Source organism: Oxyura jamaicensis, chromosome 23, assembly GCF_011077185.1.
Source record: "Oxyura jamaicensis isolate SHBP4307 breed ruddy duck chromosome 23, BPBGC_Ojam_1.0, whole genome shotgun sequence".
Classification (NCBI taxonomy): domain Eukaryota; kingdom Metazoa; phylum Chordata; class Aves; order Anseriformes; family Anatidae; genus Oxyura; species Oxyura jamaicensis.
The window spans coordinates 4774672-4799845 of NC_048915.1; the positions used below are offsets into that span (position 1 = coordinate 4774672).

Here is a 25174-nt window from a genome sequence, read left to right on the forward strand (position 1 = left end):
CAAAAACCAAAAGCCATCAACCTGGCTTATTTTCTCATTCTCACTACGTCCATTAGAGTTGGTTTCTTCGTATTAAATTCTTTAAATCTTTTCTCTCTCCTATTTGCTTTACGAGTTTCATCCCGAGTTCAAATGTAGCAGTTCAGAAAAACGCTGCTGCCCTGGGTCTTCGTCCCCCCAAGCAGCGTTTAACCTTCCTATTGCTCCCGGGGAGCGCTCCCGCCGGGCAGAGGGAGGGAGTCGGCGCGTTATTTCCGATGCTTCACTTCCTTTTCTGACGCTTTGGAGTCTCCAGCCGTGTGCCCGTTCCCCGTGCTGTTCATGAACATTTTATCCAGCCCCTTGAGGGACTCCACCAGGTAGTTCTGGAAGGCTGTGAGCGCCGCACAGATGGCCGGACCCCCAAAGCCGTGGGTTATCAAGCTGAAATGAGTCAAACAGCTCTGGACACCTGGCTCTAGGATGAGGGAGGGGCGGCTGTTCCCCAGCGGTGAGCGGTCCTGGGCTATCAAGTCTGCAAACTCTTTACAAATTTGCCTGAAACAGAAAGGTTCGCGTTACTATGAATGCTGCTGGAAAGCTGTGGGGGTGTTTGGGGTTTCTTTTCCTGCTCCTTGCACAAGCAGTTTTCTGCTCTAGCCCGCGGAAAGCCCCCACGTGCAGCCAGAGCTGGTGCAGCAGCTGCTGCTTCAAAGGGGCACGTACAGCAGTGCCACAGAGTTCCCTGGGGTTAGGTTAACCTCTCCCGTCTAGGAGCAAGCCCTTCAATCGGTGCTAATTATTCATCTTTCTGCGCGTTTTTCAGGTGTGGCTGTGCGCAGCTTATGAGACCAGAAAAGGAAGCTTTCGGGGCAGAAGAGGAAGCTTTCAGGGCTAACGCCGCCCTTCCCTTGCAGGCTGTGTGTACCTGCCACGCTGTGGCCGGGTAAGTACTCACTTGGTAGCCAGCAGCATGTTTTTCCTGGTGTGCAGCTCGGTGGGGTCGGAGTGCTGTCGGCACAGGTATTCTGCTGCCGCTTTGGCTGGGAATTCTGTTTCACACACGTAGCCGAAATCCCGGGCCAGGTGGACGGCCTCACCTACAAGCAGGACAGATTGACAAGCTGTGTCAGCACCTGTGTGAAAGGGAATGTTTTCCGTAGCAGCTTCAGACATTTCACTGACATGGCTCACGGGATTGCAACGCTCTCCTTTCTCAGTCACCACCTAAAAGCTCTCTCCACCTTTGGCTCTTGAGCTGGTGCAGAGACACCACTAAGAGTTTCTGGTACCCTTTGTAAAACAGTGAGTCCATACGGGTCTGACCGAACCCTCACCACCTCTAAACAGAAGCTGATCCTTTCCTTTGATCATTTAAAAGGTATCAAGCAGGTGGTGGCTGGCTTTGGGTCAGGACGTGTGACTCACTAAGCTGCTCTCCTCCAAAAGAAAGAACAGCAGGGGTGGTTCTGACCTGGCCCCTTCCCTTGCTCTATCTGTCTCTCCCCACTTCTTCCAAAATTTCCTGCTGCCCTCTCCAAACTGAGCAAATCTCAGACTAGTCCTAGAGTTTTAAATGGGTTGGAGGGTGCAAAGCAACCTTAGTCCTGTGACTGCCAGAAAAAAACAGGGATGTGAGGACGGAAGGAGCCGGGGGAAGGTGTTTACGTCCTCCCACAGCGAGCAGGGCCCTCGGGCTGGGTGTGCAGGCAGCATATTCATCACCCCTTGGAAATGCCCACCCATTGATGAAATTGATCCATCTCCAGGCGTCCCCGTGGAAGTAATCAGAGCTGATGGCAATTGATCATGCCCAGCACCCGAAATCCTGGTCGAGCAGGCAGAGCTAATTTGACTTGCCCCCTGCTGCTCACACGTATTAGGCCATCCATCCTGATAGCATTAACCTAGATCCCACCACAGCTTTCCCAGCTCCCAGAGCTGGCTCTGTGAAGCCATGTCACGGGGAAAGTGTCTGTGCTTTCTATATAGAGCTGATACTTTCCACTTTCTCTCTTCTTCCAAAGAAGCAACGGAGAAGGTAAACCTAGAGAATTGGAGCTGCAGTTGTTCGTATGTCAGAAAACAATCAAAACATACTGGCTGCTGAAAAACAGCCATTGTGACAATAAAAAAAGGACTGTATGACCTCATGGGGAGAGCCTGGCTTTATTTCCTCCCATGAGTGTGTGGGAATGGCTCAATGTTTTAAAGGCAATTCGGATGCTGGCTTACAGAGGCTTCAGCAGGGGGAACAAGCGGCCTTGGAGCCGGGAGCCTGCAGTCTGCCTGAACACATGCCTCTTTCTGAGAACTTGGGAATGCTTCTGAAGTTGAAACACAGCCTTCCTGCCCATCCAGGCCTGTGCTGGAGCTACCTGATAGGGCAGGTGCTCAAGAGAAGGCAAGAGTTCCCAAAGGAAGCTGCGCTTCTACCTGCGTGCAGCCCTTGTAGTGCTCCCTGAATTCCCAAGCCCTCATGCTCCCGCATCCATATGAACAGTTTTGGGTCTTCTGCGTAACAAAAAGTATATTGTTAGAACTCGAAGAGACCCACCTAGTGTTTTTTAAAAACAAACAGACATTTGGGAAAACAGAGAAAACAAATTAAAGCAAGGCAGCAAACACCCAATAAAGAGGGCCTGGTGCAGAGGGGGACAAGCCAGTTTCTGCGTGCTGGGTAATGACAAAGCACTGACACCTTGCTCTGCGTGAAACATCTCCCAGCACCATAACGCTTACTTGCAGGAGGAAATTATATCCATCAAGCACACATGGCGCCACTCTTTTATTTACTATGAGCTGGTAAGCAGCAACCAAAACATCGGCAGCCGCCTGAAATCAAAATGTTCGTTTCTTCCTTCCTTTCTTTCTTTCGTTCTTTTCTTTCTTCTCTTTTAATGGAAATCAGCCTTTCATTCAGCACAAACCAACTGCCCTCAGTAACAACCTCCGCCTAATGAAGCGGGTCATTTAATTTGCTGGCAACAATGGAAATGATTTTCTATTCAGAAACTGCAGGCAGCTGCCTCCAACACGCTGGGCTCGAGCACAATGGATTCCAAAGCGGGAAGGGAGTCGTGGCTGTCACTGCATTTGTTTGCTCCCCGTGCCCTTTTCTCCAACATCGTCAATTCCATAGTGCGAAAAGTAGGAGGGGAGCAAACGATCAGGCGGCTCCGAGCACCTCAAGCTGCACAGCACCTTTGCCATAGCTGCACCCAGCCCTTAACGCCACGCGCTGAGCTCAGCCACCACAAACTTTATCTCCACCTGCAAGACCTCAGAGCCGTGTGGCATCTCCTCCTTGTTTGTCCCCTGCTGTGCCAGCAGAGGAGGGCCTGGCTCCCATATGGGGCATCTCTTAGGGGACGCGAGGCAAGGACCTGTCCTGTGCAGCCCCAACAAAACGGGTCGCTGCTGCCCAGGGACAGCCCAGTCCTTGGGCACAATCACAGCATGCAATTTTGTGGCCCAAGAGGGCACGTGGTGCTACAGGACAACTGCCGGGCTGAAACCTCGGCAGCTTTATTCAAGCCTCTTTGTGTTTGGTTTCTGTGCTCTTGACTAAGTTTTACCAAAACTAGTTCCCAGAAGTGGCTGATAAATTTAGGCAGGGCCGAAAGGGAGCTTGCAGCTCTGGTGTTCCGCCCAGCTCAGGTCCTGAACACCTTTTCCAGGATGGGCCATGACTGGTCCGACAGAAATGTCTCAGTTTCAGAGGACAGACGTGTTTGAATCAGCAGGGAGACTTCCACGGGGATATTTCCAGTCTCAGTCGCAGTTAGTGGTGACCACTGCATACTTTGCTTTAAGTGCTCTCGTTTGTGGAAAGCTGCAAATGAAGGGTGTCGAAGTTTCGGCACTCCCGCCTTACGAGGGAGCGAAGAGACTCTTACCTTCCACCAGCGAGGTCAGCAGGGTGACGTTTGCAGCTTTGCGCCTTCCTGCAGGTAGGTTTAGTCCGATTTTCTCTAGCCTTTCCCTTAAACACCGACCCCCGTTTTTTGATTTTGCCCTGAAAAAAAAAAGGAGGAAAAACAATTGTGATGTAATTAAGGTTAAAATAACCGTAATTCCACTTTAAGCTTGTAGGTTTGAAGGGAAAGCAACAAAACCCTGTTCTCGGTAAGCCATACACCCACAATTTTTCTTCTCCATTAACACGGGATGTAAACCCTGGTGCAGGACACCAAGCTGGCTTCGGAGGCATCCCCTGCCCACAGCAGGGAGCGTGCTGGGGAGCTCCCGGCAGCGCCGTGCCCCTTACCTGCGCAGGACCCCGCCGAGGAGGGAGGCGTTGAGACACTCGGGGGGCGAGAGCCGTCTCTGCACCTCCCCGACGGTCACCTTGTACTTGGAGGTGGAGCTGAGCAGGGAGAGGCGGCCAGGCACCGAGCAGAAGACCTCGTTGGGATTCGTCACCCCTCCGATCAGGCCGTCTTTGTTCATGGACAGGGTGGGGATGGTGGTGCCGTTCGCCTTCGAGGGGATGGGCACTGGGAGACAAGGAGGGGAGAGAAAGGGAGACAGGGGCTGAGATGCCAGAGCTCGGGAAGCAGCTCGGTGGCTGCTGGCAGCTTTCTAGCACCCAGCACGAGCGCTGCTAGCCGGAGGTGTGAGCGTGGCTGCCTGCGATAGCTCGGGTTCGTGTTCTCTTCAATGAAGGAAAAGAGAGGTGGGGTTGATGAAACCAAACTAAAAAAGAAAAAGAATGGAAGAAGCCCAGGCTCTGCTCTCGCCTGCTTTCCCACGCCTCCCAGCTCTAGTGGAATTAAACCCGGGGTTTCGGGTTGGGCTCCTGGAAGACTAAGGTCTGCCCACAGCATCGGGCTGCGTCTGCTGCCCTGTGTCCCCCGGTGTGGGTGGCAGCGAAGCACTGGTCCTTCACAGGGGTGCACATTCCTCTCTCCTGGCCTGGGAAGCTGCTGCAGAGCATGAGCCCATGTCTGCATCCCACCAGCCTGCGTCCTCAGGGCTCAGCTCCCACCTTCCTGCCCTGCAGAAAGCCGGGGAGGTGCCGGCAGGGCTGAGCACCATGCCCGCAAACACCTGCTGTAGGAACAGGGGAAAGGCTTCGGCTTTGGGATTAGCCCCACAACAAGCCGCAGCCCTAAACTCTCGTCGTGCCGGGCTGAAAGGAAGCTTGAGCCGATCGAACGCGATTAATCCAGCACAAACTTCCTTTTGCTCAATGGACAGCAGTCGGTTAGCAGAGAAGTTAGGCAGGCAGCGGTGAACTCAGCACCACACCGGGCTGAAACGGGCACGGTTTTCCCATACGTCACCCCAGTGAGAATCGTTCTGAGACGCAGTAAAGGTTTATAGGTTCAAACTACGGCTGTCGCCCATGCCAAATCTCTTTTGGCTTTCATGTTCTGAAATTAATCACCAATTTAACTCTGGAAAAAAAGCAGGTTTTCAAAGAATCCAAAGAGGACTGCAAATGCCGTCGCTCCAGATCATTTCAGCCCTGGCATTCCTTGCGGTGCCTTGGTAATGGAACAGCTCGCGTTCAAGTAACGCAGCAGCGAATGCCAGGGTGAGATGCTGGCTTTATAAAGGAAATACACATGCCCAAAATGAAACAGAAAACCCAAAATTTAATTGGGAAGGCTACGTGGACTGGACCTATTAGTGGACTCTTACAATCAGCATATTGTAAATAGAGCTCAACAACTTGTTAGCGTGGCAATAAAAAGCAGCACATGGTACATAAAAATGGCTAATGTTTTAGGGCTGAAAGATGAATGGAAATGAGCTAAGGTACATTAAGTTCCCTTTAGCATGAAACTTGGGCAAAGTCAGGGGACTGAAGGGCAAGATGCTGGAGTCAGTAACTGCGGTGCTGGCATGTGCCACGACTGTGGCTGGCTGAGGGATGTCAGGGGAGGAACAAACACAGGAACATCACCACGTGACGGAGGAAACCAGAGACATTTCCAGGAAGCAGCAACTTCAAAGTTTTCTCTCCCAGTCCCAGAACAGGTTATATTTGTCTCTAAATTACCCTTGAAATAAAAAGTCAGAACATGTTTTGCAAATATCCATGCAGTACTGCAAAGGCATGTGTCACGGCAGGGCCAGGCACCCCAGCACGTGTGGCTTCTGCTGCAGTGGGGCCACCCTGTAACCAGACCCCTGGGGACCCCTGGGTTGCTTGCTGCACCACGTCTTTTATCAGTGCCTGCAGTGCTCTGCATCATTTATACACTCACACATTTGTGCATGCCTGGGATCATGCAGTGGTGTTATCCAAGCCTGCATGCATGGCCGGGGACCTGCGGACACACACCAGGGACCGAGCAGTCATGCAGGAGGCAGGCTCATGCTTCACCACATGTGCCCGTGAAATGTGGCAGCTGGGGAAGGAGGCAAACCTTGCTGGTGCCAGCAGCAAACACCCGAACCTACAGAAAACTGGCCTGGAGATCAGCCAGGTGGTACAGTGGGCACTGTGCTGCAAGGGGGCAGCTGTGGGGATGGGATGGGGCGGTGGGTGCAGGCAGCACAGATGGGTGCCGGTGCACAGCAGGGTGATGGCAGGGGGGACACGACACTTTGGAAACGTACTGGCCTTTTTTGGGATGACCCTACGGTCAGACACAAATCCCCCTGGAGAGCTGTAACCCAGAGTGACACCCCTCCCGCCCCCCGTGGTGCAGGTGATGCCCCGAGCAGCCGGACCACCCTTGCTGCATGCACCACGGAGCCACGCGGGCACCGGCCCCAAGGCACCTGGACCGGACTGTGCGTATCGGCATCGCCCTTCTGCCTCCAGGCCAAGCTGAGAGCATGGCCCCGTCGCATTTGGCATGAGCATGCATGGATGGGACAAGGGCAGAGCTGGCACCCTCGGCAGCACGGCACACCAAACGGCAAGGGGGAACGGGGCGGGTGGCAGCCCAGCATCACGCAGGCGTTAGCGGCAGTGCTGGAAACCGAGCCTGGCCTCTTGAGTCCTGTAACAGTGCTTCAGCCATTAGACAGTGTTGCCTCAATACAACAAGAATAAACATAGCCACGTTCGCCATTAATTATTAATTATTGTTATTTGGCCTCACCTGCTGTTTGCCTGGTCTGATCTGCAGCTTGTTTGCCCATAAACATGCTGCAGGAGGGAGACAAGCTACCATTAAAGCCTGACAGCTTTGTTTCCTTGGCTTTGGGGGAACCAAAATTGTCTCTTGTCATCTGAGTAAACCAAAAGTCCCCCTCGATCTTCAGTTGCTGCTTTCCCGTTCCCGCAAGCAGCAGGTGATCGGAGCACCTGAGCCAGCCTGCAGACAAGAAGGAAGCATGAGACCGGTGCAGGCGCAGCACCCGGCGCAGCGCCCGAGCGTGCCGGCCCCGGCGTCCTGCGGCTGCGGGCAGGAGCAGGGGACGTATCCAGCCCACAGAGGGTGCATGCGGGCGGCTGAGCCCTGCGGGCAGCACCCCAGGGTGCCTGGCACAGCATCACGCCGAGGTGTCACCTAAGCTACGGTGCAGAGACAGACACGGCTGGGGCAGGGAGGGGTGCTCATGACTGTTTCTGGGCACCGCGCAGGCAGGATGTGGGGGGAAGCGTTCGGTGCCGCCGTGTCCGAGTGGGACTGTGGGTCAAGGCATGGAGCTGAGCCCCCCGGGCACTTTGCAGGAGGCACAGCTGGGAGCAGAAATGTCACGTTGGTGTCACCGCACTGGCTGCCCCCTCTAAGGTCTCCTGGGGCTGGGCCATGGAGATTCCTGCCCTTGGCTCCAGGGACATTGCCCTTCCCTCTGCTCCCCATCACCGCGGGTGACCGGTCCCCACAGCCGGCAGGTATCAGCCACTGGCTCAGGCAGGCTGAGCGCACACTCACGGCCATGGAGGACGGAGGATGGAGTCTGGGACATAAACGTGCCCCTGAGGCTGCTCAATCCTACAAGTATGGGCCCACACATCACACACAGACCGGCAAGGGAGGACTTGGGTGCTCATGCGCAATCCGCGGGGGTGCCCAGGCGCTTTGCCCCCTCCAAGGGGCAGCTTGGGTGCAGCTGAGCCCACCCTGTCCCACGCCAGGAAGCTGTGACAGGCAGTGACAGGCAGGACATATCATCACTATTTCCTGATTATGGGGATATCAGCTGCCTTATCAGCTCCACGTGAGCTCTGCAAGCCTGGTGACACGTTGGTGACTGGAGGGTGAGGCAGGGGGCCCAAAGGTGGGAGCTGGACCCAGTGCTGGTGGCCTCTGCTCAGGGGCCTCGTGGTGAAGGCACAGCTGGATCTGGGACAGCGAAGGGCAAACAGCCATGCTGGGCTGCTGGCAGGCTGGTTTTCAACAAAAAATGTTCTGAATGTGTTGGGTTTTTGATAAAATGAACTGCTGATTGCCAGTGGGGTTCTGTAGCCCAGGGAGCTGGGGATGCTAGGGAAGAAACTGGGAGCCAGGGGTGAGTTACCAGAGAGCTAACAGAGTCTGCATGGGGAAGGGGGGACAAAATGTTTCTGCTCCCCAAAGCCCCTGGGTCATCGAGGCTGGTCTGCTGCCCTGCGTCCCCCTCAGCTTTGCTCGCCCTTTCCTGTAGCCGCAGGGATCTCCTCTCTCCAAGGGAGGGTTTTACTCTGCGTGTTGCTGAGCTCAGAATTTAGGCTGTTCCTTCTAACCCAACAAATCCAAATGATCTTGCTCCCTGCTGCTGACCCTCAGCTCCTTACACAGAGGGGAGCTCAGCTGCTGGTTCCCCCGGTGAAGCTTCAGCACCGCTCTTTGCCCTGGTGAGTGCCCAGTGCCGGGGACTCTGCTGCCAGGCTGGGGAGTGATGGGGCTGCAAGGAAATGCTTCCGGGCTGTGCAAGAGCATCCCAGGTATTCAACCAGGAGGGAAAAACTGAGTTTGAAACTTGACTGTGCTGACAGGGCCCTTTCCCCAAGACCTCTAAGAGTTTCCCGCAGCTAATCCCCAGCCCAGCGCTGATACAGGACCTGCCGCTTGATTCATTGCCTCGCTCCCGGTGCCTTGGTGAGCTGGCTAATTACTGCAGCCAGGGAAAACTGAGGCACAGAACAAGTTAAATCATTTACCAAAGAGCAGGCATTCGAGCATGATCTGAATGCACACATTTCAGGTCTGTGGGAATGCTTTTATAAGCAATCTGGGCTTGACGGCACTTCCTAAAAGTTGATCAATAGCCTTAGAAGGCTGATTAGGTATGTCCCGGTATGTCCCCTGCTTCCAGAGCACCAGAATCTCTTAAATTCCCTGAAATAACGCTGTATTTGTCACTGCATCCTCTTGTCTCATGGTGCCCTTGCATTCTGAAGTCAGCTGTTGAGGACGTCCCAGTGCCAATGAAAGGTGTACGAGTTCTTGTTGAAAGTGGTAAGGAAAACGATCCTAATTTCTTCTGTGGATGGCCACAAGAAGCGTTCCCATGAGGCTCACCATCACCTTTCAGGTTGCAGGGGAGTGCCACTCGCTGTGCATTGCGTGCACATTGCAGAGTGGCACCAGCCCTGCTGCAGCTCTGCGGGTAGGCACGGCTTCGTCTTCCCTGTGAGCCCAAGCAGCTTCTGATCTCCTCTCGGAGAGGCCTTTTTGTGCTGACTCGGATCTAGTTTGCCTTTTAAGCACACCTTGGGTGTAGCAGGCAGCGGAGATGAAACTCGCACAGCTCAATTTGCTGTGGTGTGATACCAAGAGAGTGATTTCAGGATAGCTCCTGGTTTCCCAGCACAGTGAAGGCTTCGTCCCTTCTCTTGCTGGGTGCATCCTGCTCCCGTGCGGTTGTCCTCCTGCCTCCTCTGTAGCCGAGGATTTGCTTTGTGGCACCCGTGGGTCACCTCCGCAGCTGGGGCTCCGCCGTCTCCGTCAGCAAAAAGGAGGCACCAATATCTACCTGGGATGGACGCTGGGATACACAATTAATGCTGGCCAAGTGATCCCTGGATGAAGGATTGCTCCCAAGGTGAAGCCCCTGGGTGGGAAATGCTGCCAGCAGGAGCTGGTCCGGTGCCTGAGCACAGGACGTGGTGATGCCTCTTGGAGCAGGGAGGCAAGCACTATGAGCGCAAGGCCCCAGCAGCTCCAGGGATGTAACAGGGGGGCAGACCTCGCTTCTTGGGGGGCACTGGGCAGTGGGGTGCAAGGGGAGAGGCCCCGGGGGCCTGGTGAGTGCCCAGCTGTGCAGCTGCTGGGTGGGAAGGAGTGTGGTGCCTTCCAGCTCCGGCCGAGATGTCCTGGGGGACTTTTCTGAGTTTTGGTCTAGTTTGCAGAGGTGGATCCTGCAGCTTTCTCGTTCCAGGTACAAAGAGGAAGGAGCAAAAGCAGAACGCTCTTCAGAGGCCAAGGAGCCAGAATTCCCTGCCTTTCCCTGAGGAGTTTCAGCATGGCTGAGCCCACAGCCTCATGCTCTGCTGCCTGCTCACAACTCTCCTTTCTGTCCATATTCACAAACTGTCTAAAACTACATCCCAACTCCTGAAAACAGCCACTTTTACCTGCAGACAGCCCCTTGCTGCCCCATGCAGGGTCTGTGCCCATGGGGACATCACCAGCCCCGCGGCTGCACCGATGCTGACTGCGCCCCAACAGCTTTTTTTGCTTTAAGGGGAAAAGAGATTTTACCTACAAAAAGAAAAAAAAAAACTACTGACTCATTTCCATTTGAGAAATGTGCTGCCTGCTTGCGAAAGAATTTGTAAGCAGGAAAATTTGTGGTGCTTGGAAATCAAATTGCTTTTCGTGCTACTATTTGCCCAGTTCCATTTCCAGCCAAAGCTTGGGGTGCTGCGAGGGGAAAAACAAGTCCAGAGGGAACATGCAAATCGCTGCCGTCTGACAAGGCTGTTGTCCTCCTTCCCTGGGTACATTACAGGTAAATCCTCCTCCCGAATCCCTGGGTGTTGGCGCTTTTGTTGCGACACCTCTTTTAAAAGCGGGAGCGTGCTGGGGCTTAGATCGCATTTTAAAGCGCTATCAGGTAACCCCTTGGGAGCCCACCTTGTAACTCAATTTCACATCTCCAGCCGCCCCAAAAGCATCTTGGCACCGCAGGGCAGCTCCGTGCCAAGGACACCAGCACCACACAAACCAATTTTGGCTGCTCCTCGCTGCAGCTGCTGACGTTTTGCCTTCCTGCCTCTTGCCGGCAGCAGGCGAGCCACGGACATCGGTGCCAGGTCCCAGCCCAGATTTCTGACCCTGCGGCTCTGCCCAGCTCCACGCGGTGTGGGGAAGCCTTGGCTGGCTGGGAAGCTGTGCTGGTGGGCAGCCCCTGATGAAAGGTGCTTCAAAAAAAGGCACGGGGTTAGCGCCGTCTTTCAGGAAGAGCGTTCAGCGAACTAATCTAGCCTTAGTTTGAATGTCTCTGATGTAAATTATACGACCGAGATACATACATAAAGAAGTGGCTGCATGTGGGTGTGAGCCAGAGGCGACTGCTCCTGCCGTGGCTTTAAAAGCCCTGTTTCGGTGAGGAGGTGCTGCAGAGTTCAGCTTCTTCAATTTCCTGGTGCTTCAGCGCAGAGGTATTTATTGATGGTCCGGGGAAGGAGGTCAGTGCCATCAGCTATATTTCAACCCCGCAGTCTGTAATTATCCTTTCTTCCCAGAGGGGATTATACAGGTATTTTCTTTATCTTGAATGCACAACCTGAATCGAGTCCCCATGTCAAAGGCAGCCTCTCTAGGAAACGCTGTAATCGGCTCAAAGGCCTTTTCAAATGGAAGGATGGAAAGAATCTTGTTTTTTATCTCGGGGCTTTGCAGATTGCTCAGCCCCGATAGGGAAATGGGCCTGGGACCCTCGAGAGGTGAGGGAGCAGAGGTGCAAGTCAGCAGCCCCAAACCATTCCCACGAGAAAGGTAATCAGGAGAGGCCCCATGCCTATGCAAAGCTCCCCCACTTAACATTTTGTTTCCAATGCAAATCAATACATTAAGTTATGAACTAAGTTTTAAGGTGCCATGTGATATTAACTGTGATTTTTCTTTCTGTTACAGCCACTGAAGTGCCTGCTGTGTCTCACCGGGCACTTGTCTGGTTTTGGGGAGTTTCAGGACAGATTGAAGAGATTCAACCTCCCTGCGGCTGCTTCATCATCCCTGTTAAATACAGCACCTGGTTACACATCTTTAAAGAATCAGCCAATCCACAGAATAACCCGAATTATTCACACCTTTGCAAAAGCACCCTGAGCTCCTTCAGCACCAGGGAGGGGATTAGTAACCAATTTGCAATTAATTATTCCAGCTCTTGCATTTCCCTGCTTCACCATTTATGCACAACTCAAGCTCAGATGCACTTGTTCAGAATCTTTCATGAATTTGGGAACAGATCACAGTTTGTTGGGAGTGCCACAAGTTTCCCTGCTGGGCTTGGGTTTGGGGACTGCATTGCACTGTCGGGGGAGCTTCAATGAGCACCTGAGGAAGCAGCCTGGATAAAAACCTCGGGAAGCAGCATTAAAGATTAAAACGTCCTCCTAACTCACGAAATCCAAGTGCCCAAAGCTTCCCAGAAATGAATGAAAAAGGATTTGGATGCTGGTTTTGAAAACTGAAGCTCACTTGCAGATATTTTCTGTCCCTGTTTTCTGCCATTCACTGGCAGAAGTGCTCTGGCAGCGCCGTGCCCGGACCCCTCCTCCACCTCTGCACCTCTCCCTGCCGCCTTTACGTGAAAAGTTAGTGCAGGGATTCAGATTATTTCACTTCTCCCAGTTCAGTATTTTTTTTTTCTGAATTTGCAGCTAAGCTCTTTCACATCTGAGCAAGAAAAATAACAACTATTTAAAATTCCGTTCAATTATTAACTGCTCTGGCCAAATCTAAGATTCTGCCTCTTTTTGTATAGTTAAAGCGCGTTTCACATCATGGAAATTACACAGGTATCGGGTAGGCAGGAAAAAGAACCGGGAGGCTGCAGAGCCCCAGGATTTAAGCAAGAGGAACTGGAAATCTGCACGGCTCCATGCAGCCGACAAGGAAAGTTTCTCATCAAACGTTGCCCCAGCAGCGAATGCTCCCGCCTGCGCCCACTGCACCGCTCTGCCCCGTAGCGTTCGGCATCACAGGTTTATTCATTTAGCAGCACAAACTCCCATTACATTTTGGCAACCAGTATATGGGATCTTTATGTGTTTAAACAGTATAATCCATTTTACAGTAACATGCTTGAGAGGTTTTCCCTGTATTCCCTATAGGAGCGCCTGAATTTGTGTGGCTTGGATCTACATAATCTAAAAAAGGAGAACAAAGATGCTGTGTCTTTTGCAAACGGCGGTGGATCCTGTGTAAGCCATGGTAATGTTGCTATCAATTTGTTAAAATGTATTTAGATTATTGAGGGGCATAAGACCCTTCAGCAAAGATTAGACATGAATAATAATAGGAAAATAATTCTCATATGGAACTCGCTGCCAATCCGCGGAGCATTTGGGAAGGTTTCCATTCGATTCCCAGACCGCAGCAGCGCACATAGGTCAGTTCACCTGCCCTTTTGGAGTCACTGGCTCGCCTGGGGAGAGCTCTTGGGGGAGACACCACTTCTTGGTGTCGCAGTGAAGATGCTTTTACCTGCCCTGCTCAGGGATGCCCATGGACTGTAAGGCCCCACACTGCTGAAAGGTCAGGCCAGGCGGCTGTGCTGCAGCAAGGTCACTGCTGGGTGCCAGGACACGGCGTGGGGACGCCTGTGTCAAGAGCCCTCTGCAGCAGCACGGGGACTATGACAGTGCCAGGGGGACCCAGGGGAAGGAGCAACACCAGAATCCTCCTACAGGGAAAACAGCTCCGGCTGGCCACAGAAACGGCAGCAGGAGAAATCGAGCTGGCCATCGGGATGGCATGCAGCCGTACCCGGGCTATTGCGGTGCAGCCTTACGGTGTCTGCAAACCCTCTGATGTTTCTCCAACGATTGCCCCAACTCCTTGCTAGCCTGGATCTTCTGCTTGAGCTGGGTGCTTGGAGCAACCTGGACACCATTGCTCAGATCCCCCACTCACACCCCGGCAACACCAAGACTTCAGCACCACTCTGTCCTGGTGCGCACCCCGGGGATGCGCCGTCCCCATGCAGCCGCCTCGCTGGGGACACTGCCGGGGACACAGCTCCTGTCTGACCAGTCCGGAGGGAACAGGGCCTGACCCGACCCCTCGCTGCCTGGCGCCTCGGCACTCGGGTGACTGATGCCAGATAAATGCCTGAGATAGAGGGCGGGGAGCCTCGGCCCCACTGGAATCCCAAGCACGCGCCGTGGACACTGCGGGAGCTGGGGAAGGTGAACCTGCATGCAGCTCCCCGTGTCCAGCTCCGGAGCCGCTGCCACAACTGAATGCTGCTGTATTTGATTGCAGAGGGTGGTTTGGGCTCATTTCTAGCAATTCTTCCTCATTCCCTACTGCTTCTCTGCTCTTCTCCTAGAAGCCCCAACACTTAACCTCTCTCTGAAACAAGGCTGATACCTGGATAGGGCAGAACTGGGCATGGAGCAGGGCACGGAGCCGAGAGCCGAGCATGCAGCAGCTCCAAGCATTATATCCACAGTTGCTAATTAGTTCCTCCATTAAGAATTAAAATAAACAAACAAATGGAAGGACAGCAAGAATGAGTAATTCCCTAGGATCACACAGGAAAGGGTGGGATGATTTAGTGGTTACGGCACTAGTCTGGGACTTCAGAGAACCTCGTTTAGGCTCTTTAACTAATTAAGACAGATTGCGCACATTTTTTTTCCTGAGATCACATATCTCAGAACATTACTAAACAGGGAGGAATGGGCTGCCTTTGCCTCTGCTCCACCGCAGTCGCGGCGTGACCCCAGGCACATCCCCGGCTGGCGACGCGGAGCCGGTCCCCGTGGGCATGTCCCACCGTGCTCCGTGGGCCGGTGTCCCGTGGGTGCTGGCTGGGCGCGTGCCTCCTGCACGGCCCCGGCTGCAGACCGAGGATCTCGGCGCCGCCTCCTTCGTGGGGTGTGCGTCACCGGGCCTGGCTTCCCGACCAAGCAGCGCCCGGGCGGTGGCTTTTTGGAGCACGTTGCAAGCAGGAGGCATCTGCACCGTGGCTGGAGGGCCACGGGAATGGGAGCTGCTGAGCCCAGCAGCCAAAATGGGTGCTGGGGGGTCTTTGCCTGCCCTCCCCAGACTGTCTTGCTGATGGGGGTTGTAGGGGGGTGGGCAGGAAGAGAAGGTCTGCAGGGCGAGTTGAGCAGAAAGGGCTTGATCACGATATTTGGGGTGTGGGGCACAAAACAGAGAACAGGAGGAGGTCACTTTGGTCTTGGCCAGGACCAGCGACTTGAGCAAGGAGCAGACAAAAACTTGATATTGCACTAAAGTGCCCTCGGGGAAGACCTTCCCAGAGGCACGGAGTTTTCCCCAGTGAAGCAGCTGGCAACTGACCGCGTCCCTACCCACAAGCAGCTCATGCGTGACCAGCTGCCGCCGTGTGCCACCAGCTCCCAAGGGCCCCTCGGCCCCTGAGCACGCACGGTGGCTGTGCCCTGCCTGCCCCGACAAGCAGGGGCTGCAGTACCCGAGCTCATGGCAAGCACCTGGGCTGCCAAAATATCCCACAGCCCCCGCAGCTGAGGTGTGCAGGAATCGCTCCTCCAGGGCCAGCCCAGCACGGCGCCGTCCCGTGGGGAAACCGCACCTGGAGTCCGGCTCCTGTTGGTTTGACTCCCCAGCCACATGCCAAAAAAGCAACCCAAGCTGGCTTTTCTGAACCTACCCTTTCAGAGCTGCTCTTTACTTCTAACAAAGAAAAAAAAAATTCATTTAGAAGCATCTAATTAAACAGTAAGTCATGACAAGGTACATGAAACTTGGAGATAACGCATGCCTGGGAGGCACCGGGAAGGTTGAGACAAAGCCCAGCGCCTTCACCGGTACCCGAGCATGTTATCTCGCATGAACACACACCTGGTTTTATCCTGGTGCAATTAGAGGACATTAAAAATATAATTTTAATGGAGGAACGGTGATCTGGCCGCAGTTCAGAGTGAAAACTTTCTTTTAAGTTTCTCTGTTTGATTAGCCGGGGCTCCTGCAGCGCGCGCATGTGTGCGCGAGGGAGCAGTGCCTGCGTCTGGAGGTGCGGCGGCGTTTTGATGAGCACCGCATCGCGCCGGCTGCGCGAGGGCTTGTCGAAACTTTAAAGCCTTTGCGAGCGGAGCTGAGGAAGGCAGCAAAGCCTCCCTCAAGCCTCGGCTTGTCCCGGGTGAGCCCCTTTTCCCACTCGGGCCAACTCCCCCAGCAGATAAAGCTGCAGCGAGCAGGAGAGCTCTGCCAGCTCGGCGGGAGAAGCCCAAGCTCAGCAGCGTACGTCTGACTGCCGTCCAAGCACCTCCGCCCACGCTTTGTGGACAGCCTTATAAAAGACAAGTCTTCGCAGCCCCAGGTGTTTTATAGGATGACCTCATTTATTACCTTTCTCATCGCAGGAAATGATGTTTATCTAATCTGCTGCAAGTATCGTTCTTTGGGGAGTTGTTTTTTTTTTTTTCCCCTGCCACATCTGGCTTCACGCGACATTTCTTTCAGCTCAGTTCTTCCCCGCGCCAAAGCGGAGGAGAAGCAGCATCGGTCCCACCAGCCCTGAGCCCACACCAGACCCCGTCCCTCCAGCAGCCCCACGGCGAGACCTGGCTTCAAAACCTGGCTCTCGCATGCCGTGGCGAGTGGATCGAAGGAGCTCAGCCTTAGCCTCCCTCCTCTGCTGCATTCTTTAGGAGTGACAGCCACTTCATGCAGTATTTCTAAATGTGGGCCCGGAGCACTCCGAGGCATAGCTTTCCATCTGTCCGTCCAGCATCCAGCCAAACAGGTCCGCATTCCTGAGCAGAAACGCTAGCACTGCCACTGCAGAGCAGCTAAAAAGCCTCAGATGGAAATTTAAACGAGTCACAAACACGAGGGAGAGCGCGGTGGCCAAACCCTGCTGCTTCAAAGAGAAGCCAAAGGAGCCAGGTCCCCATCGGCCAGGCAGCACCCGTGGGTGCCCGCACGCACCCGTGCCGGCTGTGCCCTGCTCTGTTGGTGCTCCAGGAGCAGCTTCCCTGTGAGCAGGGCCCTGGGGATTTCTCTGCTCCCACTGCTCGCAGGGCCCCGTCTCGCCCCGGACCACCAACCTCCATGCGCTGGCATCATCGCCAGCAGGACCCCGGCTGCGCTTTGCTGCTAGGGAGAAGGATTTTTATTTTCCTTCCCAAAAGGAGGCTCTTCTGCTGAGCATAGAAGGATGTCAAAGCGATGAAATCCCTCTTTATTTTATGAGCAAGCTGTGGGGTTGGGTTTTTTTTTTTTTTTTTTTTTTTTTTTTTTTTTTTTTTGCGAAGAAGCGCTATGGCGTAATGCTTGATTTCACAAATGGAAAATCCCGCTCTGCTCTCTCAGACCAGGGCAGAAGCCACACCAGGAGCTCCGGCGGCAGCTCGAGGCTTGCGGGCGGGTTCTGCCGTGCTGCAGTTTGTCTGTGGGGTTTTGCACCGGGACGTGAGCAGCTGGCCCGGGCCTCTAACCACAGGGGCAGCAGGTGAACGCAGCAGAAAACGCCTCCAGCAGCCAGAGCCTGCAGCAGCCGGAGCCCCGGACCAAACTTTTTCCGAGCTCGTTATAATGTTTTCAAGCCTGGAATAGTCCTGCTCTTAAATAAGTGCTTGGGGGGGGGGAAGGAAAACCAAACCAAACCAACACCCATCCAAAAAAGAAAAAAAAAAAAAAGAAAAAGAAAAAGAAAAAAGAAAAAAAAAAGGACAGAAAAACATTTCTGAAATACTTTTAAAAAAGAGGGAGAACAAACAGACGTGTACACAAAAGAGAATCACAAAATCGCCGCCGCCCCGCGCAGGATTTTACCCAATTAATTCCCTTAATTCCCATACCAAACTATGGGTTTGCCGTTTGCTGTCCCAGTGCTGGGGGCAGCTCACCCCATATATTTTAGGATCCCAAAGACCCCGCTGCAGGGCTCCTGACCCAGCAGCCACACTTGGTTTCTGCCGGCATTGCCAGATCTCCCCCCGTGTCCCCTGTGTCCCCTGCAGGAGGCCGGGGGGCACAAATCAGATCCCCGGGCACCGAGCGCTCCCCGCTCACCCACGGGCACTGCCCCCGGTAACGGGGCCACTGCGGGGGCTGCAGGGACCGGGGGCAGGCGGGGGGCATTTCGTTGAAGCGGGACCACGGCATCTCGGCAGCTCATTATGGCGAGATTGATCTGTTTGCACACGCACGGCTTTAGGTCGGGTTTCTGTCCCAGGGCCGTACGGGGAGGAATTCAAGGATTAAGCAGCCCTGGTTGCGGGATTTGAGATCACGGCGTGATTTATGATAAAAACGTCCTTTTTTCCACCGTTCCCCCAGCTTGGGATGGGGAGAGGCATACCGAGAGGTGCCCGCTGTCCTCCCTGCCTGCCCGGCTGCAAGGCTCGGGCTTTGCCCCTGATTTATTTTATTTTTCTAATTTATTTTTTTTTCCAAGGGAGCAATTCCCGACGGCCACGGTGCCCGGGGCCACACCTCGGGGCAGACTCAGCCAGCCCAAACGGCCCCGCTCTTAGCCCAAAACTAAATTAAAGAAATCAGGCAGAGGATTAATTAATCCTCCCGCTCCGAGCACGGGGCATCGGCGCTCGCAACTCCTGAGCGCGGCTCCTGCGCGCAGCAGTGCCCTGGAAAACGGAGCAAAACCCCTGGTCTTGGGGGGGGGTCGAAGCGCCCAGCACAACTCCCGACCCCTCCCGCTCCCCTCCCCACCCCACCCCCCCCCCCCGCGACTGCAGCTGCCGTTATTCCCGAGCTTTCCTTCGGGCTCCGCACTCCGATGTTTGGGACATCGCTTCCAGAGCAGCCCGGCCGGGGAAGGGGGGGCGCAGACATCGAAATTTCGGCCGGGGGAGGCATCGGGAGGCCGGGCAGGGCTCGCTCCGGAGGGGCCGGGAGCGTGGTCCTGGGCACCGGCGCAGGATGCGGCCCCGGGCTGCCCCAACGCTGCCCGCACCGGGCCGGGGTCCCCGCGTTGCCGCCCCGCTGCGGGACCCCCCCGGCTCGCCGCCGCCTCCCCGACGGCGCCGCGGCTCTGCCGGGGTCGCAGCTGGAGGCTGCGGGGAAAAGGAGCCGGGACCCCCCAAAATAATTCTCTTTTTGATACTCTGAGCTCCCGGGAAGAGACGGGGAAACCCTGGTGGGACACGGCCCTAAGGCTGCAGCCGAATTCTGATTGTTCTCCAAAAAGCACTTTGTATTTTGATTCAAACACAGCAGGCAAAATAAAATAAAATAATAATAATAATAACTTTCAAAAATACCGTGAAAGGCAAAGTGTCCGTCGGCACAGAGGCTGCAGACGGTTTGTACCACAACGCCCTGCTTTTCAGCCAGGGTTATTCTCTATTTTCTTTTTTTGTTTTTTGTTTCGAAAGAGGGAGCCTACAGGACCTTTAGGTACAAATGTGCCACAACAAATTCCCCGCAACAACAATTCCTCCCGACGAAAGACGGAAAATTTCTAATGAATCGCACGTTTTGCAAAACGGAGGGGAAAATAATAATAATAAACCAAGACTATAATTTCAGCCGGACCCGCAGCCAGAGGCTCCCACCGAAGCGCGTTTCTAAATGGGAATTTAATGCTGCCCGCACCCCAAAAAGCAGCCGCCCGGCGAGCGCTCCGGCGGCACGGCAGAGCACGCTGCAGCTTGTTGCGACCATCCCTCCTGCGAGGAGATTTGATGAAATGCCTCTCGTGTGCTCTAATTAAAGCGCAAATAATTACCGCCCTGAACGCTCCGCCGAAACGCCGCGTGAAGGAACTGGGCGCACGGACCGGCAATTCGCACCGAAACGGGGCCGGAGCGCACCGGGAGCGCTTCTCCTCGGTCCCAGGCCGGTCCCGGGGTATCAACAGCCACCGGGCAAGGGGAAACATCCCCGAGCCGAGCCGAGCCAAGCCAGGTCACCCTACCCCGGGCCACTTGCCCCCGGCACCCGGCGACCCCGCACCGCGCCGGGGCGAGCGGCTGCGGCTCCGTTTGCCCGCCCGTGCTCGGGTCCTGAGTGGGGGGATAGCCGCTGGACACGTCCCTTCCACCCCCCTAATTTTGTAAAAAAAATCCCCGAGAGCGGCTCCCGATTGCTTTGCACCAATTATTTGCCCTGCCCGTTTCATTTGCCGCACAAATCGCTCCTGTCCCCCTCCTGCTCCCAACAACGCCCCGATGGAATTTTTGTTAGAAAATAAAATGTATTGGGCGGAGAGGAGCTTATAAAATGTATTGGGCGGAGGGGAGCTGATTCCCACCGCGGGGCTTCGCGTGGAACCGGAGGGACTGCGGAACACGTCGGGGAGAAGCGGCGATAAATTCGGGGAGACTGACACCGGGGGTGGGGGGGGAGCTGCCCGCGGAGCCGCTTCCCCGCTCCGGTCACGGAGCCTCGGCAGCACAAAATCATCCTCGGCCCCGTTTTGTCCTTCCCGGGCCGAGCCCCGCTCCGCCGTGCCCGCGCTGCGCGGCCCCGGGGCGCCGAGCCCGGGAACTGCCGTCGAACCCCTTTGAGCCCCCCCGGGGCTTCCCCCGTCAATCATCCGCGGCCCCCGGGGCTGTCTCATAGCCGGGGCCGCCCGGCCGAGCCCCTCGATCCCCCGGTACCGGGAAGGAGCAGCGGCCCCGGTTCGGCCCGATGGAGCGCGGCTGGCCTCGGAGAAACGGAGAGAGCCACCCGCCGGGCCCCGCCGCTTTCGTTTCGCCCCCGCCGAGGCTCCGAGCGGCACCGGAGCCGGGCACGGCAGGGACCCCGCGCCGGTTCCTCGCCGTCCCGGAGCTGCCCGGTCCCGGCTGAGCCCCGCTCGGCACCGTCCCGGGGGAAAAAAACCCGACGTGGGGGAGCCCCGAGGTCAGGAGCCGGGCCCGGGGGCCGCGTCCCGCGGTGCCGCCGCGTTCTTACCTTTCTTGATCACGGACTGATCGAGCAGGTTCATCCCGCCGTCGTCCACGGCCTGAAAGCACCAAAGCCAGAGCCGTCAGCCACAGGGGGCCCGGTGCTCCCGGTACTCCCGGTGCTCCCGGTGCCGGCGGCGAGCAGGAACCGCTGGGACACGGACGGGCGGCCCCGGGAGCGGAGCGGAGCCGCGGCCTCACCCTCTCCATCGCGGCGTCCCGGTGGCCGCTCCTTCCCGGTAACAGGACGCCCCGGGGGGACGAACGCCCCGCGGCACCCCAAAGCACCCCTTACCACCCCGTTCCCCAAACCACCCCGGGCTCCCCCTCTCTGCCCGGCCTCCCCCCGGTCGCCCCGGTACCTGGATGTCCTCGAGGCCGTGGTGGCCGAGGCCGTGGAGGCCCAGCGGGCCGTCGGGGAGGCCGTGGCTGCCGTCGGGGAGGCCGTGGAGCAGGCGGGGCACGGCGGGGTACTCGCGGCGGGGGTCGAGCCCCAGGGCCCGGTGTGTCTGAGCCAGCAGCCCGGCGTCGTCCTGCCGGGAGCGCTGGGGGGGCCAGGCGGGCTGCTGGTGCTGGTGCAGGGGGCTGAGAGCCGCGTAGGGGTCGGCGAGGTGCGGGTAGCCGGGCTCCTGGCCCTGCGGGTAGGGCAGAGGCGGCTGCGGGTACGGCGGGGGGAAATAGGGCGGCTGGAAGTCGGCGGCGGGCGTGTGGCAGAGCGGCGGAGCCGAGCCGTAAGGAGCTTGGTTGAGAGCGGGGAGCTGCGGCAGGCGGGCCCCGGCCGGTGCCCCGGGGAGCCCCTCGGCGCGGTCCTGCGGCGGCGAAGACAGCGGCGGTGAGGACGGTACCGACCCCCCCGTCGGGTGCGGACCCCCCCCCCCCACCCCGTCGGGTGCGGACCCCCAACCCCGGCCCCGGATCCCAACCCCAGCCCCGGTGGCGGCCCCGTCCCGCACTCACCATGCCCGGGTAGCTGTGCACCAGCATCTGTGCGGGCCCGCGGCGAGCCCCGGGCGGGCCGGGCCCCGGGGGCGCCCCCGTCTCCGCCCTCTTTTACCCCGCCGGAGCGGCGGCTCCCATCGCCCGCCCGCTCCTCTGCGCCGGCCCCGACTCCATGCACGCCAGTTATAGCGGCGGGGGCGCGCCCGCCGCGCCGGGGGCGCGCGTCAGCGAGCGGGGCCGGGGACGCGCCTCCCGCTCCCGAGGGGCCCCGACGGCTCCCGACGGGCGGAGGGGGCGAGGGGCGGCCGGGGTTGCTCCAGCGCCGTCGGGCGGCCCCGGGGACGCGGCTCCCGTGTCCCCCCCTCCTCCGTGTCACCCCCTCTTCAGGTCCCCCATACCGCCCCCCCAGGCTCCCCCCGACGTCCCCTGCGAGCCCCCTCGGGGAGCGGCCCCGGGCTGGAGCGGGACAGAGCCCCTAGGGCCCGGGACGGGTCTGGGGGTGAGGGCAGGCGGCTGCGTTTTATTAGCCCGAACGTGGTGTTAGGGCCTCGGTGATACAGCGGCCCGGCATCCGGTGGAGGCCGGGACCTCCGCCCGACGGCAGGGCCCAGGGCCGGGGCCGCCGGGAGGGAGCCCGGGGCTCCCTGCGGGGCGCTTTCCTCGCCTGCCCGGCGGGGACCGGGGAGCCCCAGCGAGGGCCTGGGGCAACGGAGGAAAGTCTGGGGGCGCCCCGGGCCTGACTTCTGCCCGAGGGGATGGGAGGGAGGGAGCCGGGGTGCGACAGAGCGAGGGAAAACCGGGGAGCAACGACAGCAGTGTGCGCCCCCTCCTCCGTCCCTCCCCTCTGTCCTCCTTCCCTCTTCCTCTTCATCCCTCCCTCCTCCTCTCCATCCCTCCCCATCCCTCCCCATCCCTCCCTCCTCCTCCATTTGGGCCCTCGCTGCGGTGCAGGGCGAGGCAGGACGCCAGCATCGGGTCCCTGCGCATGGCACCAGGCACCAGGCACCAGGCACTGAGCACCACGGTGGATGCCCTGTCCGCAGCAGCGACCGGCCCGCATCGATGCACACACACCGGTGACATGCACGGGGCACGCACGCACAGACCCTGATGCACCAGGGCACACGGTGTTGCACGCCAACCCACGCTGGTGCACACTCACCCTGGCACACACCCCACGCGTGGCACACGCTCGCACACCCCTGGTGACACACGGCTCCGTGGCAGGGCCCTGCTCCCGCTGCCCCTGTCCTCACCGTGCCACCCGCCGTGGGCCCAGGTCGCCCTTCGCCGTGCTGGAGTTTCCATTCGTGGCAGCGTGTAATTTGTGTGCAGGCAGAGAACAAACACTTTATCCTATTCTGTAAGAGACTGTGATGTGTGATAGACATTAGCAAACACAATCCCACATTACATTTAATTTAATTCCACTCTTCCTGCCCCGAGCTACAGCTCCCTTCATTTTCATTTTTCCTCTGAATTCCCACAACTCAGACCTCTTTGATTTCCAGGTTTAATTAACAATGCTCATTAAATGAATTTTTATTCATTTCTTTTAATATTACCCTGCCACCTGTCTTTAGGAGGCTGAGGCTGATCATTTATTCTAATTTATTTCTATTAAAGATGGCATTTAGGGGAAGGAGGAGGGCCGTGCAGGGGTGTAAGGGGCTGATCTATTCCAATCTCCACATCCCCCCTCGAATGCTTTTCAGGGACACCGCTCCTGAAAGTTCGTGTTTATTCTCTGCCAGATCCGTTCCATTTGCTAGGAAAAATCGGATTGGACATGCCGTGTTTTGCAGCTATGTTCCAGTTCATTCTTGAAGTCCCTCTCTCGTCTAGCCCGCACAATGCCGATCCTTTCTTCGTCTCAAAGAGGTGAAACTGTGCAAAGCCCTCGCGGTGCGCCCGCAGCAGCTCGGGGGGAAGCCGTGCTTCCACCCCAAAATGAGGCAGGGCAAAAGAAAGCTGCAAAACTGACGGACAAAGGGAGGGGAAACCAGCAGGAAAAGCTGCCCCGATGCCTCTCCGTGCAGCTCAGCACGGCGGTGGCACTGGTGGCTCCAGTCCTGGCCACCCCAGCCCTGCGCCCTTACGGTGGCTCTTCACAGGTAGAAGGCAGCCTGGGAACCATGGTGGCAATGACAAATTGTTGTTTGCTGTCACCTGCTGTCCCAAGGTCCCTGGCAGGGCTGCTGGTGCCACGCACGCCCTGTCCCAGCAGCTGCCTGGTGGCGCTGCTGGCTCAGAGCGGCTGCAGCGACTGCTGGGGGTCCTCCAAGCGCCCCGCGACCACGCGCAGCTCCCGCTGCTCTCTGCTCCTCGGCCTCCCAGCTTAAAGACCACGTGCACGTCTGGCTGGGCTCACGTTTTGCTCTGCTCGGTGTCCTCCATAATTGCTAAGAGGGACATGACCCGGGTGGAGACCTGTCTCCTCTGCCCCCGGCTACGGGGAGCTTTTGCCACCCGCCTGGGCCCCGTCCCCAGCCCCAAGGGCCCACTTGTTGCGTTTGCACCCAAGCCAGAAAACTCTGAAAAACTGGTTTTGTGACAAAGGTCCCGGTTCTCCTTCCCCTGCAGGTCAATGTGTGCTTCCAGGAGTGTGCTATGGGCTTGGTGGAGCCACCTTTGCTTTTGGGGTCAGCAGTAAAAAAAAAAAAAAAAGAAAAGAAAAGAAAACACGCCGAAACAGGGTGCTAGGGGCGCAGGAACAGAAATATGTGCTCACTTCTCACTGCCCCAGACAAAGCTGAACTGGTTCTTCCCAAAAATCTGGCTCCCATGGGGCAGCTCAGAGAAATGTGGGCTGCTCCTGCCCTCTCCTCCATCCCCTCCCTGGGAATCCAGGAGGGAACAAAGCTCCTTGCTCCAGGATGGGGCAGCCACCCCTGCACCCTCGCTGCCCCCGTTACATCCTGCGGCTCTTGGGAGGGGTCCGCTCCCATATCCCTCTGTGCAGAGACCTCCGAAAGACTTCATTTTATTGCCAGTGCTTTTGGGATGCTACGGATACACACAGCCAGATAATGCATGCCACAGGAGGGCTCGCAAAGGCATTATGACATTTAAGCTGTCGCACCAAAACGGAGCGTGCATCTGCTCCTCGGGGGCCTTATCCTGCTTGGCCAAGCCGGGGTGAAAAAATTGGCTGCTTCCTGGCGAGCTGTGTCCCAGTGTCGCAAATGCACCGGGAGATAAAGCAGAGCTTGCTCTGGGTGTTGCCGGCTGTGATCCTGCTCCCTGCTGGGATCTCAAAGCGCCGCGGTGGAGAGGGGTCCGCGGGCAGCGGGTGCCATCGCCCACCTCTGGCACTGGAGGGTGGACCCCTGAAGGTGCCAGGTC

The 25174-nt window shown here is 57.0% G+C and overlaps 1 protein-coding gene across 1 annotated transcript; it reads right to left on the reverse strand.

Moving 5' to 3' along the window:
* Positions 1-53: 53 nt before the first annotated feature.
* On the reverse strand, positions 54-21973 carry TFAP2E (transcription factor AP-2 epsilon). Its single transcript, XM_035345836.1, has 8 exons — positions 21848-21973; positions 21253-21699; positions 20898-20949; positions 7044-7259; positions 4250-4478; positions 3879-3997; positions 938-1079; positions 54-537 (listed from the first exon to the last, which is right to left on the reverse strand). Exons 1-8 carry the CDS (start codon positions 21872-21874, stop codon positions 249-251), a joined length of 1521 nt encoding a protein of 506 aa, XP_035201727.1. The 5' UTR covers positions 21875-21973; the 3' UTR covers positions 54-248.
* Between the last annotated feature and the right edge of the window lie 3201 nt (positions 21974-25174).

What these genes read in the sequence shown, in the direction of transcription:
- TFAP2E (XM_035345836.1), bottom strand. Translation starts at nt 21,874, where the DNA reads ATGCTGGTGCACAGCTACCCGGGCATG. An exon ending in CTCGGCGGGGTCCTGCGCAG is followed by an intron (nt 3,998 to 4,249) that starts GTAAGGGGCACG and finishes TTTTTTTTTCAG; the next exon opens with GGCAAAATCAAAAAACGGGG. An exon ending in AACATGCTGCTGGCTACCAA is followed by an intron (nt 538 to 937) that starts GTGAGTACTTAC and finishes TTTCTGTTTCAG; the next exon opens with GCAAATTTGTAAAGAGTTTG.